At 37.3% G+C, this 19,152-nt stretch overlaps 1 protein-coding gene across 13 annotated transcripts in view; it reads left to right on the plus strand.

The window, feature by feature from the left end:
* Positions 1-19,152, plus strand: part of CFAP20DC (CFAP20 domain containing) — a 253,072-nt gene that overhangs the window by 90,829 nt on the left and 143,091 nt on the right. For all 13 annotated transcript variants that reach the window (XR_008706376.1, XM_055558821.1, XM_055558824.1 and 10 more), the window contains one exon: positions 3,905-4,019. Coding sequence is in view for 12 of the 13 variants with exons in the window: in XM_055558821.1 (XP_055414796.1) it covers positions 3,905-4,019 (115 nt within the window). In the remaining variant the exon portion in view is untranslated. The remainder of the gene's footprint in view (positions 1-3,904; positions 4,020-19,152) is intronic.

Raw genomic sequence — 19,152 nt, forward strand, 5'->3', positions numbered from 1 at the left:
GGGCTGGAAGAAGCACAAGCTGGAATCAAGATTGCTGGGAGAAATATCAATAACTTCAGATATGCAGATGACACCACCCTTACGGCAGAAAGTGAAGAAGAACTAAAGAGCCTCTTGATGAAGTGAAAGAGGAGAGTGAAAAAGTTGGCTCAAAGCTCAACATTCAGAAAACTAGGATCATGGCATCCGGTCCCATCACTTCATGGCAAATAGATGGGGAAACAGTGGCTGACTTTATTTTTCTGGGCTCCAAAATCACTGCAGATGGTGACTGCAGCCATGAAATTAAAAGACGCTTACTCCTTGGAAGAAAGGTTATGACCAACCTAGACAGCATATTAAAAAGCAGAGACATTAGTTTGCCAACAAGGGTCGTTTAGTCAAGGCTGTGATTTTTCCAGTAGTGATGTATGGATGTGAGAGTTGAACCATAAAGAAAGCTGAGCACTGAGGAATTGATGCTTTTGAACTATGGTGTTGGAGAAGACTCTTGAGACTCCCTTGGACTGCAAGGAGATCCACCCCATCCATCCTAAAGGAAATCAGTCCTGAATATTCATTGGAAGGACTGATGTTGAAGCTGAAGCTCCAATACTTTGGCCGCCTAATGCAAAGAGCTAACTCAGTTGAAAAGACCCTGATGCTGGGAAAGATTGAAGGCGGGAGGAGAAGGGGACGACAGAGGATGAGATGGTTGGATGGCATCACTGAGTCAATGGACATGAGTTTGAGTAGGCTCTGGGAGTTGGTGATGGACAGGGAGGCCTGGCGTGCATCAGTCCATGGGGTCTCAAAGAGTCAGACATGACTGAGTGACTGAACTGAATTGAAAGCATTGCGAAACAAATTAAACAAGGCCTAAATAAATGGAGAGAGATATCATACAAGTAGATTGAAAGACTCAATATAGTTCTCCTTAAATTGGTCAATAGATTCAACACAATCCAGTTAAACTCTCAATAACTTGTTTTTTTAGCAGAAAATAAGAGGATCTTAAAATCTGTATGGAAAAGCAAGAGCCAAACAGATCTTAGACAAAACCAACTTGAAGAGTTTCTTTACCTAGTTTTAAGACTTACTGTGAATCTACAGTAATGAAAGCAGGGTGACATAGGTGTAAGAATGGGTAAATGAAGCAAATGGATTAATATGGAGTAAAGAGTCCAGAAATACACACACACACACATATTTATAGTCAAATGAGTTTCAGCAAAGCACCAAGACATTTCAGTGAGTAAAGAAATCTTTAATAAATGATGGTAGGACAGCTGGATAAACATACAGAAAGGAAAGAACCATACCCAGTACCTCACACAGCACAGAGAACTTGATGTGAGATGAATCATGGGCTAAATGTAGAAACTGAAGCTATAAAGATGTGAAAGGAAACAGAAAAGTACTTTCACAACTTTGGAGTAGGTGAGGATTTTTTAAGACAGAAAGCACTGCTATAAATAATGATCAACTGGACATCATGAAAATTAAAAACTTCTGCTAATTAAAACTCATCATTAAGCAATAAGCTAATCGAGATAAAGTATATGTGAGTCTTCTTTGTTCTATTCTTGATACTTTTCTCTAACTTAGAGATTATTTCCAAATAAAAATATACCATTACGATAACATGCAAGAAAATACTCAGTTTATATATATAGAAACACACAAACACATATACATAAATGAGATTGTACACTAAAATTTACATTTCAGTTATACATATCTTACCCCAATAAATAAAGAGACCATATCTGTTTATCTTTATGATATCTATTCATCATGCATGGTAGAATGTTGGCCCTCTTGTAGGCTCCTGTTGTGCACAATACATTATTATAAACTCCTTACCTTAGCATAAAGCCCCAGCATGATTTGGTCTATTACCTTTCCTTTCTATCTCATGTCTCTCTCTTACACATTAAGTCCTAGCCCTGCTGACTTTACTGTCTGAAGTAGTTTATTTCTTGATATTTTCTAGTTCAGTCTCTTTTTTTGTCTCCTTCATTGCATTTGGGATAACTTGCATTTGTTTTGTCTCATTATACTTTTTTTTACCTGCCTTTTCCACAGGACTAGAAGCTCTAGGAAGATCGAGATCCTGACTTTTTCACTGTTGTATTCCCCAAAATATACCCAGGATGTTGGCTTGGCTCAGGGAATATCGGTTGAAAAAGTGAATGAATGAATGTTCCTGTTGTTCCATCTGTTGATGAAGTGGGAGTATACTCAGATAGTCCTCTGTTTGGAGTTTGATCCATACCTCTTCAAATAAAAATGACATAGTTTTATCCCTACAAGCAAAGCAAACCTTAATAAAATGGTGTCTAAAATAAGTTTTTGGTTGATGGCAGTCAAACATTTTGTTTGATTCAAGGGAATTTTTTGTTCTCATTTTCCTTGCAAAATTGCTGTATGTATAGTTTTTCATTTCCTAATCAGTACTTGCTACTGAAGAGAGTTAATAGCAGCCCTTTTGACAATGCCTTACAAACATATTTGATCCTGAATCCTATGGTAAAATGTTTGAGAACACTAACTATATGGATACATTTATTGTTTCAAATATATATAAACATATTGCTGTACTATCTATGTAATGAAAGTTACATAAATACACTTTAAAAGGTTGGTATGAAAGGTGATCTAATGTTTTTTGCCTCCCCTCCATGTGTTCCTCCCACTTTGAATATAGTACCCTAGGGCAAATATTCTACATTTTCTTATCTCTGTAAGGGTAAAACCTCAGTAGTATTAACACTTCTACATTTTAAACCTTAACTCTGACAATGACTTGAAATGCTTTATTGCTTTTTAAATGAATTTATGGTATTGTTTAGTGCAGGTAGGGTAGAATTTTTAGGTCTGGGGAATATTCTGAAATCATTTCTCCTAATATTTATTGTACCTATTTTTTAACATTGTTTAGTGATAGTTTTAATGAGATTAGAAAAGTGTGAAGGGGAGGCAAGGGATAGGTCTGGAAAAGCCTGTGTTGATTTACACTATAGTTAATTACACTATAAATATTGGTAGCAGTATATTTGAATGAAATGTCTTCTTGAGGAATTGCTAATTGTAGAAAATTTGCAGTTAGTGCACCCAGACAAAGTTGCTCAAAAATGGGGTAAATACCACTATTATTGGAGAATAAAAAGACAGTTTTTAAGGAAGCATCAATACTTCAGTATAGCAGCTTGAGACAGGTTTGGCTATTTTAAGCCTGCTCTGTTACCTCTGAGACCTAAAAGAAGCAGAACATAAAAATGAGCCTCTATCAATTTGAAGCAAACCTAATCTCTGTGATCATAGCTGTGGTCTAAATCTATTAAAGATGTTCAAATTCAGTGTCCTTGGTATCACTGTGGGTTGACCTGAGTAGTGAGCAATAAACTTGTGTATTATAATTCTGGCTTGAAGATATGTGCTTGGAAAGTGAAACCGACAGTCAGTGTTTTGTGTCTGTCTCTAAGCAGGCCAAGAGCCTATATAAAATGACAGGTGAATTTTTAGGAAAAGAAACCCATAATGTTTTCCTATTTAGTAGGTGACAGTATGTCCCAAGATAACACAAGCTTAAGGGGCTGGAACAAGCATGGTTATTAAAGGCTAGCAGCTTCTCAGTTCATACAAATTGAATTTTTTCATAGGCTGGAAGACTAGTAATATAGGGTAGAGTACTGAAATAAATTAGCATATTAAGTGAATTTATATACTCAGGCATGTGTGCACTTTGAATTTAAGGAGGACATTTTATTACTTCTTCAAAGAAAAAGGCAATTTTTAAATTCTGCATTTGATCTCCCTGTTGAAAAGGGCCTATATGATAGATTACATCAGTTTGATGATTATCCAAAAAAGTGGTTATTATATTGATGGGAATCTTTTTATCTTCTCTCTCTTTTTTCAGAATTACTGATTTGAGGAACATAAAAAGAAGATTGTATTTATCTACAGTCCATAAGGAATTGTCTTCAACCCCTCTTCATGCAAAAATCCCACTCTTCATGATCAAGCGCAAAATTGTAAGTGTCACATGAATATTGCTTAAAATATTAAATTCATTTCAGTAAATATTAATTCTGGGCCTGTGCTGTATATGAAGCATTTGTTAGGTTACATGATTGTATTAAAAATGAATAGATGTATTCTCTTCCCTCCAGTTAAAGAGCTTAAGATTTATGAAGTGGAAAAATATAATTGTTTGAATATCTAGAGTATCACCAAAACTGTGGTAGGAAGCACAGTAGAGAGAGAATGTGCTGTTGGTACAGTGAAAGGGATAGAAATCGATCTGACTGCAGGATAAGAAAAGGTTTCACAATTGCACTCATCTCACACGCTAGTAAAGTAATGCTCAAAATTCTCCAAGCCAGGCTTCAGCAATACGTGAACCGTGAACTTCCAGATGTCCAAGCTGGTTTTAGAAAAGGCAGAGGAACCAGAGATCAAATTGCCAACATCCACTGGATCATCAAAAAAGCAAGAGAGTTTCATAAAAACATCTATTTCTGCTTTATTGACTATGCCAAAGCCTTTGACTGGGTGGATCACAATAAACTGTGGAAAATTCTTCAAGAGATGGGAATACTGGACCACCTGACCTGCCTCTTGAGAAACCTGTATGCAGGTCAGGAAGCCACAGTTAGAACTGGACATGGAACAATAGACTGGTTCCAAATAGGAAAAGGAGTACGCCAAGGCTGTATACTGTCACCCTGCTTATTTAACTTACATGCAGGGTACATCATGAGAAACGCTGGGCTGGAAGAAGCACAAGCTGGAATCAGGATTGCCAGGAGAAATATCAATAACCTTGATATGCAGATGACACCACCCTTACGGCAGAAAGTGAAGAACTAAAGAGCCTCTTGATGAAAGTGAAAGTGGAGAGTGAAAAAGTTGGCTTCAAGCTCAACATTCAGAAAACAAAGATCATGGCATCTGGTCCCATCACTTCATGGCAAATAGATGGGGAAACAGTGGAAACAGTGGCTGACTTTATTTGTCTGGGCTCCAAAATCACTGCAGATGGTGACTGCAGCCATGAACTTAAAAGATGCTTACTCCTTGGAAGGAAAGTTATGACCAACCTAGACAGTATATTAAAAAGGAGAGACATTACTTTGTCAACAAAGGTCCGTCTAGTCAAGGCTATGGCTTTTCCAGTTAGTCATGTGTAGATTTGAGAGTTGGACCATAAAGAAAGCTGAGCGCTGAAGAACTGATGCTTTTGAACTGTGGTGTTGGAGAAGACTCTTGAGAATCCCTTGGACTGCAAGGAGATCCAACCAGTCCATCCTAAAGGAGATCAGTCCTGGGTGTTCATTGGAAGGACTGATGTGGAAGCTGAAATTCCAATAGTTTGGCCACCTGATGCGAGGAACTGACTTATTTGAAAAGACCCTGATGCTGGGAAAGATTGAGGGCAGGAGGAGAAGGGGATGACAGAGCATAAGATGGTTGGATGGCATCACCGACTCGATGGACATGAGTTTGGGTAAACTCCAGGAGTTGATGATAAACAGGGAGGCCTGGTGTGCTGCAGTTCATGGGGTTGCAAAGAGTCGGACACGACCGAGTGAACACTGAACATGAAGGAGATTGTTCTTTTCATTGACTTTGAAGGACTATATTAGTAGAATTTCAACAGTTAGAGATGCAAAACTGAGCATTTCTAGCATAAGTGAAAATGTGGAGGCTGGAAAGTGGTGCATATTTGAAGAAGAGAGAATGATACATCATTGTTGCCAGATTTCTTTAAGTAGCCTTAAGGAAACCTCAGTTCTGTAATCCAATAGCCTGATACAGGTTGGGAGATTTTTGTAACCTCTGAGACCCCAAGCAGCATAATGTATAAGTAGGTAAGCAGTAGGTTACAGGCTAATAAATTTTGGCCTGATATGTCTGACTAGTCTTTTTCAAATGTCAGTCATTTCAGTACTACTCTCATGACTTTAACATATTTGGATACTAACTGTTCCAGTGTAAATAATACTTTACTTTTAAACGAACTCAACTTTATTTTTTTACTTAAATTTATTTTTAAGTTATATCACACTTATGAATGGAAAACAAGTATAACTTTACAGAAATAGAAATTAACCATAACAATAAACATACTGAAAACAAACAGTATTTTAGAGTCTAGTTAAGTACTATTTCCTGTTAAGGGTTCTGTCCTGAGGCCTACTCTTAAATTAATAGGAACTTATCAAGAGTTAGATACATGTTGAAACATCTTCTTGGGCATAATTAGGATTGAAACAAAACTGATAGAGGGAAATTTGTATTCTGTGATCCATAGCCATTTAATGCCAATGCCCATGTACAGTCTAAAACCATTCACATGCAATGCATATTCCACTCTTTGGGAGCCACTTTAGAGAGAAAAGGAAGCTATTAAGCTTGGTTTGAAGAGGAACATACAGTCAATTCTGTGCTTGGGAAGATTAATCTGGTAGTGACATTTGGAATGGCTTGAGGGGACTAAAAAGTGCAGACGAGGATATCATATGCAGTACTCCAGATTGGGATAATAAGGACTAGGGCAGTAGCAGTAGAGGAATGGATATGAAATAACATCAGAAGCTTATGGGCCAATGAACTAAGACATATTTAAACAGAGTGGTTCTGTATCATGTAGTACATGCTGTGTGAGCAGAACCCACAGTGACTGTGGAGCACCAGGGGAATGATCAGAGAAGGGCTCCTAAAGAAGAGGATGCCTGAGCTGGACCCTGAAAGATAAGAAGGCATTAATCAGGTTGAGTGGGGATGGTATTCCTAGAAGAGAAATAGTAGCAGTAAGAGTAGCTGCATGAGATGCGCAGGTAAGTCCAATAATTCAGTGTTGCTGAAAAGAGACCAGTAGGAAAGTAGTAAGGCTGGAGAGGAAAACCGGGCAACCTCCTGGTAGGCTTTGTGTTTACAGCCACAGATCCTGAACTTTTATCTCATAGGTGATAGGGAGCTACCGAAGGGCTTGCAGGAGGAGTGCCTGGTCAGATTTGCATTTTAGATGGAATATCACTTTGGAGGATGGGTGGGAGGGATGAGACTAGAAGTCAGCAGGACCAGTTAGAGGGCCAGTGCAATTGTAGCAAGAAGGTAAGCTCCATGAGAGCAAGGTTTTGTATCATTTTGTCAGTCTTGTATCCCCAGTGCCTATAGCAGGACCTGACTCCTCCTACAGACACTTGGAGATTCAGATGGTAAAGAATCTGCCTGCAGTGCAGGAGACCCAGGTTCAATCCCTGAGTTAGGAAGATACCCTGGAGAACGGACTAGCGACCCACTCCAGGAATAGCAATCTGGAGAATTCCATGGACAGAGGAGCCTGATAGTGATAGCTTACTGTGAATGATGTCGAATTTGTGATCTCCAAAGAAGTAGATTTATCTTCAGGACCAACGACCAGGTTTGATCACTCAAGAGCTTTTTTGTAGCGAAGTTTTATTAAAGTATATAAAGGGACAGAGGAAGCTTCTGACATAGACATCAGAAAGGGGATGGAGAGGGCTCCCCTCACTAGTCTTAGCAAGGGAGCTGTATACTTTTTCAATTGGTTATTACAGTAAGTCAAAAGAATGTCTAAAGGTTGTAAAGGTCTTACCAGACCCATTCCCAGAATATACATTTTAAGATAACAGGATTAGTCAGAAGGTTCTTAAGAGGGAGAAAGATGTCCTCAAGCAGGATACATTGTTGTTATATAATCATTGTTACAGAGTTTAAGGGAAAACATATCCTTGAGCAAGATGAGTTGTTTTGTTGTACAATCATCAGCTCTGGGCTTAAAAAAAAAAAAAAAATTTGTCCTTTTCTTTTCCTTGAGAACTCCAGAACCCTCGATCCCCCTTGAGAGCCCCAGACCCCTCTCTCCTCCTCAGGGACCCCAGACTTCTTATCAACCTACCTAGGAATTGACTCTCCCAGTAGGCTACAGTCCATGAGGCCACAAAGAGTTGGACATGACTGAGCAATGAAGGCACACACAGAGACAGTCAATAATTATAAAAATGGATGAATGAGTAGATGAATGATCTAGGTAAAAGAAATGAGGTCCTGAAGTTGGAAAATAGAAATCCGAGTGTAGATGAGGAAGTGGAGTTGGAAAATAACTATAGGTAATAGTTTTAATTGAAAATTAATTAGAAATGAAGAAGGAAAAGTCAAGGATGACGCTGAGTTGGCTTCCTAGTTTGGATAACTGGCGACAGAATCAATACATAGAAATCCAGGAGAAAGAAGGTTAGAAAGGAAACATGGAAATGTTGGTAAAGGAGTCTGAAACATTCAGATTGAGAATTTGGGCTGATTTTGGGACCTCTTGATGAAAGTGAAAGAGGAGAGTGAAAAAGTTGGCTTAAAACTCAACATTCAGAAAACGAAGATCATGGCATCAAGTCACATCACTTTATGGCAAATAGATGGGGAAACAGTGAGAGACTTTATTTTGGGCGGTTCCAAAATCATTGCAGATGGTGATTGCAGCCATGAAATTAAAAGATACTTATTCCTTGGAAGAAAAGCTATGACCAACCTAGACAGCATATTGAAAAGCAGAGACATTACTTTGCTGACAAAGGTCCATCTAGTCAAAGCTATTATTTTTCTAGTAGTCATGTATGGATGTGAGAGTTGGACTATAAAGCAAGCTGAGCACCAAAGAATTGATGCTTTTGAACTGTGGTGTTGGAGAAGATTCTTGAGAGTTCCTTGGACTGCAAGGAGATCCAACCAGTCCATCCTGAAGGAAGTCAGTCCTGAATATTCATTAGAAGGGCTTCCCTGGTGGCTCAGACAGTAAAGCATCCGCCTACAACGTGGGAGACCCAGGTTCAATCCCTGGGTTGGGAAGATCCTCTGGAAAAGGAAATGGCAACCCACTCCGGTATTCTTGCCTGGAAAATCCTATGGATGGAGGAGCGTGGTAGGCTACAGTCCATGGGGTCGCAGAGACTCCGACACGACTGAACGACTTCACTTTCATTCATTGGAAGGACTGATGCTGAAGCTGAAACTCCAATACTTTGGCCACCTGATGTGAAGAACTGACTCATTGGAAAAGACCCTGATGCTAGGAAAGATTGCAGGCGGGAGGAGAAGAGGACAACAAAGAATGAGATGATTGCATGGCATCACCGAGTTTATGGACATGAGTTTGAGTAAGCTCTGGGAGTTGGTGATGAACATGGAAGCCTGGCGTGCTGCAGTCCATGGGGTCGCATAGAGTCGGACATGACTGAGGAACTGAACTGAACTGAACTCAGCGTACAAGTGGCACCTAAAATCATGAGAATGGATGAAATTGCCTGCAAAGAGAGCAGAGAATGGCAGCAGCAACAATAAAAGAATCTAGAGGAGGAAATACAAGGACTTGCCCAGGAAAAGGGATGGGCAAAGGAAGAAGAATGCGTGAAGGAGGCAGGGAAACAATGAGAAAGTGATGCGAAGCATGAAGCAGAGTAAAGTGTGTCGAAACCAACAAAGTTTTGCTAAGAGAAAGTCAGTATGTGAAAATATTTGGGAATATGGCTATCAAGAGGCCATAAGTAACTTCATTAACAAGTTTTGATGTATGAATCAGTGCAGTGGGCTGAGCAAATGGAAGGTGGAGACATGGGAACATCCTGATCATTGTTTTTAGGGCTTGATGCTAAAGTGGCTATAAGTAGGGAAGGGGAGGAATCAAGGAAAACTGAGGTTTTGAGCCTGAGAAATCTTAGAGACTGAACCCAGTAACACATAGAGCTGGGCTGTGGAATAAATTGATAGTTTCTGTTTATAGAAGAATTATTTTAATTCATTGTATATTAAACATTCACAAATGCAAAAGATTAAATGCAAATACTTCAGTTATTAAGGTTAAATTATTTAAGACATTAAGGAAATGCTTTAGTGCCTTATAAATAAAATTATATCCATCGTCTTATATTTGGGTATGATTTCCTTATTCATCTAAGATTGTTTAGAGTTCAGTGTTAGGTAGTTTCCAAGAGTTAAATCATATGTAAGACCCATACATTATTCTGTGTGTGGTTAATAAGTTAGGATTGTCATTACCTTGCTTTTGTGACTTCAGTCACCCTTGTCAATTAACTAACTGAAGTATCTGCATATAGTTTTGAAATCTGAAGTAATCATTCTGTACATAATTATAATCTACACACATAGGCCAAACTTTAGATAAGGATTTTATCTCCTATTTGCTCTTTAGGTGCTACATCTTCCAGGAAGCCCTCCATGGTTTCCCCTCTGTTGACTAGACATTTTTGGGTACAGTTATCATCATTACCACCCACAGATTCATAATTCTCATAACACTTGTTCACCCAGCACTTTAATTCTGTGTTTACATGTCTGTCTCCCCCTTCAGACTGTCAGCATGTCTCATTTGGCTTTTATTCCTGGTCCTTATGAGTGTAGAACATATTAAGTGCTTAGTAACTGTTGAACAATTGACAGGTCCTAATATGCCTAGTAACTTGGGACATAAAATAATGAGTTTATCATGGACAAATTGTATAAGCTTTCTAGTGTGCTTACATGTTCTATAAACGTCCAGGAGTATTCAAGCAACTATTAAGAAACTCGATTCTAAAACTTTATCTCATTTTTCCTCATCACCCACCCCCAACCCCGTCTAGGAGATGCTACAGCAGTAGAGGGTGTTTCCTTTCCACTACTAACATAGTCTGTTCCAAATGAGTCCTTATTGAATCAAAACTGAGTCATGTTTTAAGGGAAATTTCCATAGAGAGCAGTAAGGTGACACAGAGCACTCCATTCATTCAAAATGCCATGACTAGGGTTCTCCCTGGCGTTGGTGTGATATTGGCCCCAGTTCTCTGCTTTTTGCCAAAGCACTTTTCACTTTTTTCTGCTTTTAAAGAGCCATAGATATTTTGTTGATAAACTTCAAAATATAGTATTTTAAAAGCATTTCAGCTGACATTTTAAATCAGGCAATTTCACATAATATTTCTGACCTCTTTTTTAAAAAATTGAGACATTAACTGACTCTGCTTTCTTGAACATCAGGAAGTCAGAGCTGAGTGGCAACTGCACACTTATAATGGAGCTTTAAGTTCTCCTATGAAGTTTAATCTTCTCCATTCATAAGAATGTGGGTACAGTCAGAGCTTTTCTGGTTGACTCATTTAAGTGACCTACCTGGCCCCTATAGTTTGCAACCCCTAATTTTGAGGAAATTGCCAAATGGTCCAGTTTTCCTTGGATCCTTAGCTAAAGCCTTCACATAACCAGAGACAGCAAATAGAGTTGATATTTTTATAGCCACACTGACATGAATATTTATTTAGAGGCTACTTACTGTTCCAGTTACTGTAGAATGTTCACCCTATCTAATAAAAAATTTTATTTTTCATGTTATTCTTAATTATGATGGATTCATCTTAATATTTAGCTTATAACACTTTATACTTTTAATTTAGGTTTTCAATGACAAGAGCAGTTTTAAAAGTTAATAACCATCCTATTAAACAGTGGAGGTAGCCACTTAGTCAGGACTCACTGAAATCAATCTTACTTCTTCTTTAATATAATTTCAATTAGTTGGTGATGGTATCAGATGAACATCAATGTCTTGCCACCAAAGTATGTATTAATGTACAGTGAATTTAATTCTGTTTGAATAGGAAGTCTGAGGATGAGATACTGCTGAAAATGAATCTTTCATTGGCGATATAACAAAGTAGTATGATAAATTACAACACCAAATTCTTTTAGTAATTTTTACCACTCAACACCCACTGTTTGTCATTTAAATAGATAGAATTACTCTTTAGGAGTTGTATTTTCTTGTACCACAACTCTGATGGAATATGTTATAGATTTTATTACAAACTGAATGTGTGGCATATTGTTTTTAAAATTTTTCCTTAAAGATTATTTTTCCCATAGAGCCAATTATTTAGAAATTTTTTCATTCTCAACAATATTTAATTTCATGAGTGTCAATGAATGAACAGAGAAAGGGGGAGACAGATTTTTTAGATGTATATTCAATATATAATTAGAGAATGGCTTCTCTATAAGATCATTCTAACCTAGAATCCAAAATAGCATTTATGGTACTTAAATTTGACAGTTTGTAAATGTTTTCATGTGCAAATCATTTGTTATCTGTTTTTCACTCCATTCACCTGTCTAGTATGGTTGTTGAAGAGATTTGGGAAAAGAAGAGCACTTTCATGCTTTTCTCTGCTGACCCTGAATGGTTATGTGTAGTGGGAACAACTACACACAAAAATGTTTGTTCCAAGAAATGAATGATTACCTAGTATAAGAATCACTGTCTTTTCAAATCATATGAACAGGCAGATATTGTTAAAGTGTGGGCCTCCAGAGCTAGATTGTAGGGGGTTTCACTCCTAGTTGTCACTTCCTTTCTTTGGGCCCCTGGGCAAGTCAGTTATCTCTCTGTGCTTCAGTTTCCTCATAGGTTAGGTCATGGCAACTACAGAATCTGCTGTATAGAGTTGCTAGTATTAAATAAGTTATTACTTAGAACTGTGCCAAGCTCATAGTAAGTGCTTTAGTTAATGTTAGTTCATACTTATTACCATTTTACTATTTTCTCTTGACCTGAATCAATGTTTTATAATTTGTGAATATGTTATCATAATAAAAGTCTAAATTTGCATTTTGTTTCAGTGACCAGATGTTTGTTGAGCCCCTTCTGTAGGCCAAGGTCTGTGACAAATGAATCCAAAGGTGAATGAAGCAGTCTTTTCATCAAGGAGATTATAGTAGGCAGAGGAGGCAACCGTATAAACAGTTAATGATGATGGACTGTGTTAATACCAAACTAGGCTTAGGTGGGGAATGCTGGTAAAAGGAAGTATCAGACTTGCCTAGCCAAGTTTGAGCTTGTTCTAAGTGGAGATACTGGAGCTAAATTGTGAATACACACAAATGAAAGCATGGAGGTTCATGTCATGTTTGATCCCTTAACTGGGATATATAATGAGAATGTACAGACTCACAATGCTGGAAAAGAAGGGTGGATGAAACAAACCATGAAGGGCCTTAAAAGCCATGTTAAAAAGTTTGTTTTTCAGTCCACTAGAGATTTCTTTTTAAATGTTAACATGGAGAAGTTTCATAATGTCATCTGTGTTATAGAAAATGAATACATTATCAGAATAAAAATAGCTGGAGGCAGAGAGACCAATTAAAAGTCTGTGCAAAATGCAGGTGAGACATAATTAACCTGAAAATGAGTATAGTAGCAAGTAGAGAAGAAAGACATATAAAAGATACTTCAGGAGTTAAATCAGTGAGAGAAAAAAAAACAAAGGGAGAAAATGGCACTGAATTACTCTGGCTCTTGGAATTGGCAAAGTAGTTGTGTTACCAACAGGGTAAATGTCTGGTGGAACAAGACCCAGTTTCTTCCACAGTAATTTTCTCCCACAGTCAGTCTCTCCCATCAGGAAGCTTCCATAAGCCTCTTATCCTTATCCCTCAGAGGGCAGACAGAATGAAAACCACAGTCACAGAAAACTAATCAAACAGATCACATGGACCACAGTCTTGTCCAACTCAATGAAACTATGAGCCATGCCATGTACGGCCACCCAAGACAGATGGGTCACGGTGGAGAGTTCTGACAAAATGTAGTCCACTGGAGAAGGGAATGGCAAACCACTTCAGCATTCTTGCCTTGAGAACCCCATGAACACTATGAAAAGGCAAAAAGATATGACACTGAAAGATGAATTCCCCAGGTCGGTAGGTGCCAAATATGCTATTGGAGAAGAGTGGAGAAATAACTCCAGAAAGAATGAAACGGAGTCAAAGCAAAAACAATGCCCAGTTGTGGATGTCACTGGCAATGGAAGTAAAGCCCGATGCTGTAAAGAACAGTATTGCATAGGAACCTGGAATGTTAGGTCCATGAATCGAGGAAAATTGAAAGTGGTCAAACAGGAGATGGCAAGAGTGACCATCAACATTTTAGGAATCAGCAAACTAAAATGGACTGGAATGGGTGGATTTAACTCAGATGACCATTATATCTACTACTGTGGGCAAGAATCCCTTAGAAGAAATTAAGTAGACTTCATAGTCAACAGAAGAGTCTGAAATGCAGTTCTTGGGTGCAATCTCAAAAATGACAGAATGATCTCTGTTCATTTCCAAAGCAAACCATTCAATATCACAGTAATCCAAGTCTATGTCACAACCAGTAATTCTGACAAAGCTGAAGTTGAATGGTTCTATGAAGACCTACAAGACCTTCTAGAACTAACACCCCAAAAAGATGTCCTTTTCATTATAGGGGACTCGAATGCAAAAGTAGGAAGTCAAGACATACTGGAGTAAGAGGCAAATATGGCCTTGGAGTACAAAACGAAGCAGGGCAGAGGCTAACAGAGTTTTGCCAAGAGAACACACTGGTCATAGCAAACACCCTCTTCCAGCAACACAAGAGAAGACTCTACACATGGACATCACCAGATGGTCAATACCAAAATCAGATTGATTATATTCTTTGCAGCCAGAGATGCAGAATTCTGCTCTATACAGTCAGCAAAAACAAGACCGGGAGCTGACTGTGACTCAGATCATGAACTCCTTATTGTCAAATTCAGACTTAAATTGAAGAAAGTATGGAAAACCATTTAGGTATGACCTAAATCAAATCCCTTATGATTATACAGTGGAAGTGACAAACAGATTCAAGAGATTAGATCTGATAGAGTGCCTGAAGAACTATGGACGGAAGTTTGTGACATTGTACAGGAGGCAGTGATCAAGACCATCCCAAGAAAAAGCAGTGCAAAAGGCAAAATGGTTGTCTGAGGAGGTCTTACAAACAGCTATGAAAAGAAGAGAAACAAAAGGCAAAGGAGAAAAGGAAAAATGTGCCATTTGAATATAGAGTTCCAAAGAGTAGCATGGAGAGATAAGAAAGCCTTCCTGAGTGATCAATGCAGAGAAATAGAGGAAAACATTAGAATGGGATAGACCAGAGATCTCTTCAAGAAAATTAGAGATACCAATGGAATATTTCATGCAAAGATGGGCACAATAAAAGACAGAAATGGTATGGACCTAACAGAAGCAGAAGATATTAAGAGTTGGCAACAATACACAGAAGAACTATACAAAAAAAGATCTTCATGACCCAGATAACCATAATAGTGTGATCACTCACTTAGAGCCAGACATCCTGGAATGCAAAATCAAGTGGGCCTTATGAAGCATCACTATGAACAAAGCTAGTGGAGGTGATGGAATTCCAGTTGAGCCATTTCAAATCCTAAAAGATGATGCTGTGACTCAATATGCCAGCAAATTTGGAAAACTCAGCAGTGGCCACAGGACTGGAAAATGTCAGTTTTCTTTCCAATCCCAAAGAAAGGCAATGCCAAATAATGCTCAAACTACCACACAATTGCACTCATCTCACATGCTAGCAAAGTAATGCTCAGAATTCTCCAAGCCAGGCTTCAACAGTATGTGAACTGTGAACTTCCAAATTTTCAAGCTGGATTTAGAAAAGGCAGTGGAACCAGAGATCAAATTGCCAACACCCATTGGATCATCGGAAAAGCACGAGAGTTCCAGAAAAACATCTACTTCTGCTTTACTAACTACGCCAAAGCCTTTGACTGTGGATCACAACAGACTGTGGAAAATTCTAAAAGAGATGGGAATACCAGACCACCTGACCTGCCTCCTGAGAAATCTGTATGTAGGTCAAGAAGCAACCGTTAGAACTAGACATGGAACATAAGGACATAAGGATAAGGGGATCAAATCATGTAGAAGATAGAACAATCCTGAATATGTACACACCTCATAACAGTGCTTGAAATTGCATGAAGCAAAAACTAACAGAACTGAAGAAAAATAAATGCTCCATTATAGATGATTTCAACGCTCCCCTCTCAGAAATTGACAGAAAATCAGTAAACTTGAAAAATGCTATCAATCAACCTGACTTATATGACATTTCTAGAATGTTTACTCAAACAGCTACAGAGTAACACTGTGTTCAAATGCACATTGAATTTCCACCTATATATGATATATTAGGCTGTTTTATTCTCAGCAAAGTTAAAAAGACTGAAATTTTACAAAGTATGTTCTTTGATTATTAAAGTTAATAACAAAAAAGGTAATTGAAAAATCCCCAAGTACTTGAAAATAAAGCAACATACTTCTAAATAACCTATAGGTAACCAAGAATTACAAGGAATATTAGAAAATAATTTAACTGATATTTTACTAATTTTAACTAGTAGTTAAAATAAAGCATACCAAAATTTGTGAGATGCATTACAGGCATTTAAAGTATTCAGAAAGAAGTAATCAAGAGAGTAAGTCAATAAAATTGACAATGGAGAAAAAAATCAATAAAACCAGGTGTGGATTTTTAAAAACTATTTAGTAGGTGATAAACCTAGACTAATCAAGCAAAAGACAGACCACACACACACAATGTCAGTAAGAAGACGAGATGTAAAGGAAAAGGAAAATAAGGAAATACTATGAACGATTTTGAACTTCCCAGGTGGCTCAGTGGATAAAAGAATCCTCCTGCAGTACAGGAGATGTGGGTTCAATTCCTGGGTTGGGAAGATCCTCTGAAGTAGGGCATGGCAACCCACTCCAATTCCTGCCTGGAGAATCCAATTAACACAGGAGCCTGGCAGGCTACTCTCCATAGGGCCACAAAGAATCAGACATGACTGAGGCGACTGAGCACACATGCATGTGTGAACAATTTTATACTAGTAAATTTGACAATTTAGATGAAGTATGGAGAAGGAAATGGCAACCCACTCCAGTGTTCTTGCCTGGGGAATCCCATGGACAGAGAAGCCTGGTAGACTGCAGTCCATGGGGTCGCACAGAGTCGGACACGACTGAAGCGACTTGGCAGCAGCAGATGAAGTAGGAAAATTTTTTCAAAGAAACAATTACTAAAACTGATACTAAAAGAAGTAGAAAATCTGAGTAGCCTTATATCTATATATAGAAAATGAATCTGTAATTTAAAACATTGCCACAAAGAAAATCCAGGTTCGGATAGATTTATGGGTAAGTCTCACCAAACATTTGAGGAAAAATAATGCTCTTAGATAATAAGGGAGAAAGAACATTTTCCAGTTCACTTAATAAAATGAGGCTAGCATAATTCTTATACCAAAACCACGAAATGTAATTCCCAAAAGAGAATCACTCGTGAGCATAGACATATGGATCCTTAACCTCATGACCAAGTAGTGTTTATCCAAGAATTCAAGGTTAATCTTACAATTTGATAATTAGTCAGTGTAATTTATAATGTTAACAGAATAAAGGGAAAAAATTGTAGAATCATCTCAGTGAATGTAGAAAAATCAATTGATTAAAATTCATCAGCCATTGTGATGGCTCACATCAAACTACTACCAGAAGGAAGCTTGTTTAGCTTGATCAAAGACCACTATAAAAACCTACAATTCAATCATATTTAATGATGAAATACTGAGTACTTACTCCTCAGATGGGGAACAAGTCAAAGATATCCACTCTGACAACTTTTGATCAGCATTGTATTCGGAGTCCCCCAGCAAGTGCAATAAGATAACAAAGAGAAATTTTACAGCATACAGATTGAAAAATAAGTAAAAATTTCTGTTTTTGCAGACAACATAACCATCTTGTAGAAAATTTAGGGAACCTACAAAAACCAAACAAAACCTAGTTAAAATAAGTGAGTTTAACAGGGTCACAGAACACAATGTCAGTATACCAAAATCAATTTTATATTTCTATATAGATGTATTCATAGCATGGCAAATTAAAAACTCTATAAATTTTAAAGACATTTACAACAGCATCAAAAATATTCAAGAGTAAGTTTAACAAAATATATGTTAGCCTTTTACATTGAAAACTATAAAACATTGCTTAGAGAAATTGAAGACCTAAATAAATGGGACCATGTTGTTAATGAATGAGAAGACTACATTTGTTAAGATGCCAATACTTTTTCAGTAAATCTGTAGATTCAGTCTCATCCCAATTACAGTACCAGCAGGCTGCTTCTTTTTCTTTTTTTTTTTCAGAATTTAATAAGCTACTTCTAAAATTTACAAAGAAATTCACAGGTCCAAGAATAGCCAAAACCTTTTCAAAAAGTAAAATTTATATCTCATGATTTCAAAACTTCATATAAGGTTACAGTAATCAAGATATTATGTACCTGCCGTAGATACCAATAAAAAGTTCGGAATACCCACACATGTATACATCAACCAAAGCATCAGAACACTTCAATAGGCAGAGAAAAAAATTTTTTTTTGAGAACTGGAAATTCTGAGTATATACAAGAAAGAAAAATGAACCTCAGCCCATACTTCATACCATTTACAAAAATTAATTTGAGATGGATTATAGATCTAAATGTAAATACAAAAAGCTACTTTAAGATATTTCTTAGGGCCCAGAAAGCATTAACCATAATTAAGAAATTAATTGACAAAATAGGCTTCAATGAAATTTAAAACTATGCATCAAAAAGATATTAAGAAAATGAATAAGCAAGCCACAAAATGGGAGATGATATTCTTAATATATATAACTGACAACAGACTTACTGAAACTAGATCCTACAACTCTATAATGAAAAGACATAACTTTTTTAAGGCAAAAATAATTCAACAGATTTTTACAGTTGATTAAATAAGTATATGAAGAAAAGCTCTATACTATCAGTCAGGAAAGTACAAGTTAAAAAAAGTTACCTCTACTACTTCACCCACTAAGAATGGCTAAAAGAGACAAGAAATACTAAATGTTGTTGAGATGTAAAGCAATTTCATGAATTTCTAGTGTAAGTGGAAAATAGTATAACTACTTTGAAAATACCTTTGGAGGTTTCTCATAAAGTTAAATATTTGCCCTTTGATTCAACAGTTCTACTTCTTGCTGTCTATCTAAGGAAATGAAATATGTATATACAAATTTGCATTTCACAACAGCTTTATTTATGATGGCCAAAATGTTGAAATAACTCAAAAGTCCAACAGCAGAAGACCAAACAAATGGTGCTCTATGCACAGAGTGAGGTACTACTCAACAAAACAAGAATGAACTACCAATGCATACATCAATACTGATGAGCCTCAG

This window comes from Bubalus kerabau, chromosome 20, assembly GCF_029407905.1.
Source record: "Bubalus kerabau isolate K-KA32 ecotype Philippines breed swamp buffalo chromosome 20, PCC_UOA_SB_1v2, whole genome shotgun sequence".
NCBI classification, from domain to species: Eukaryota; Metazoa; Chordata; class Mammalia; order Artiodactyla; family Bovidae; genus Bubalus; species Bubalus kerabau.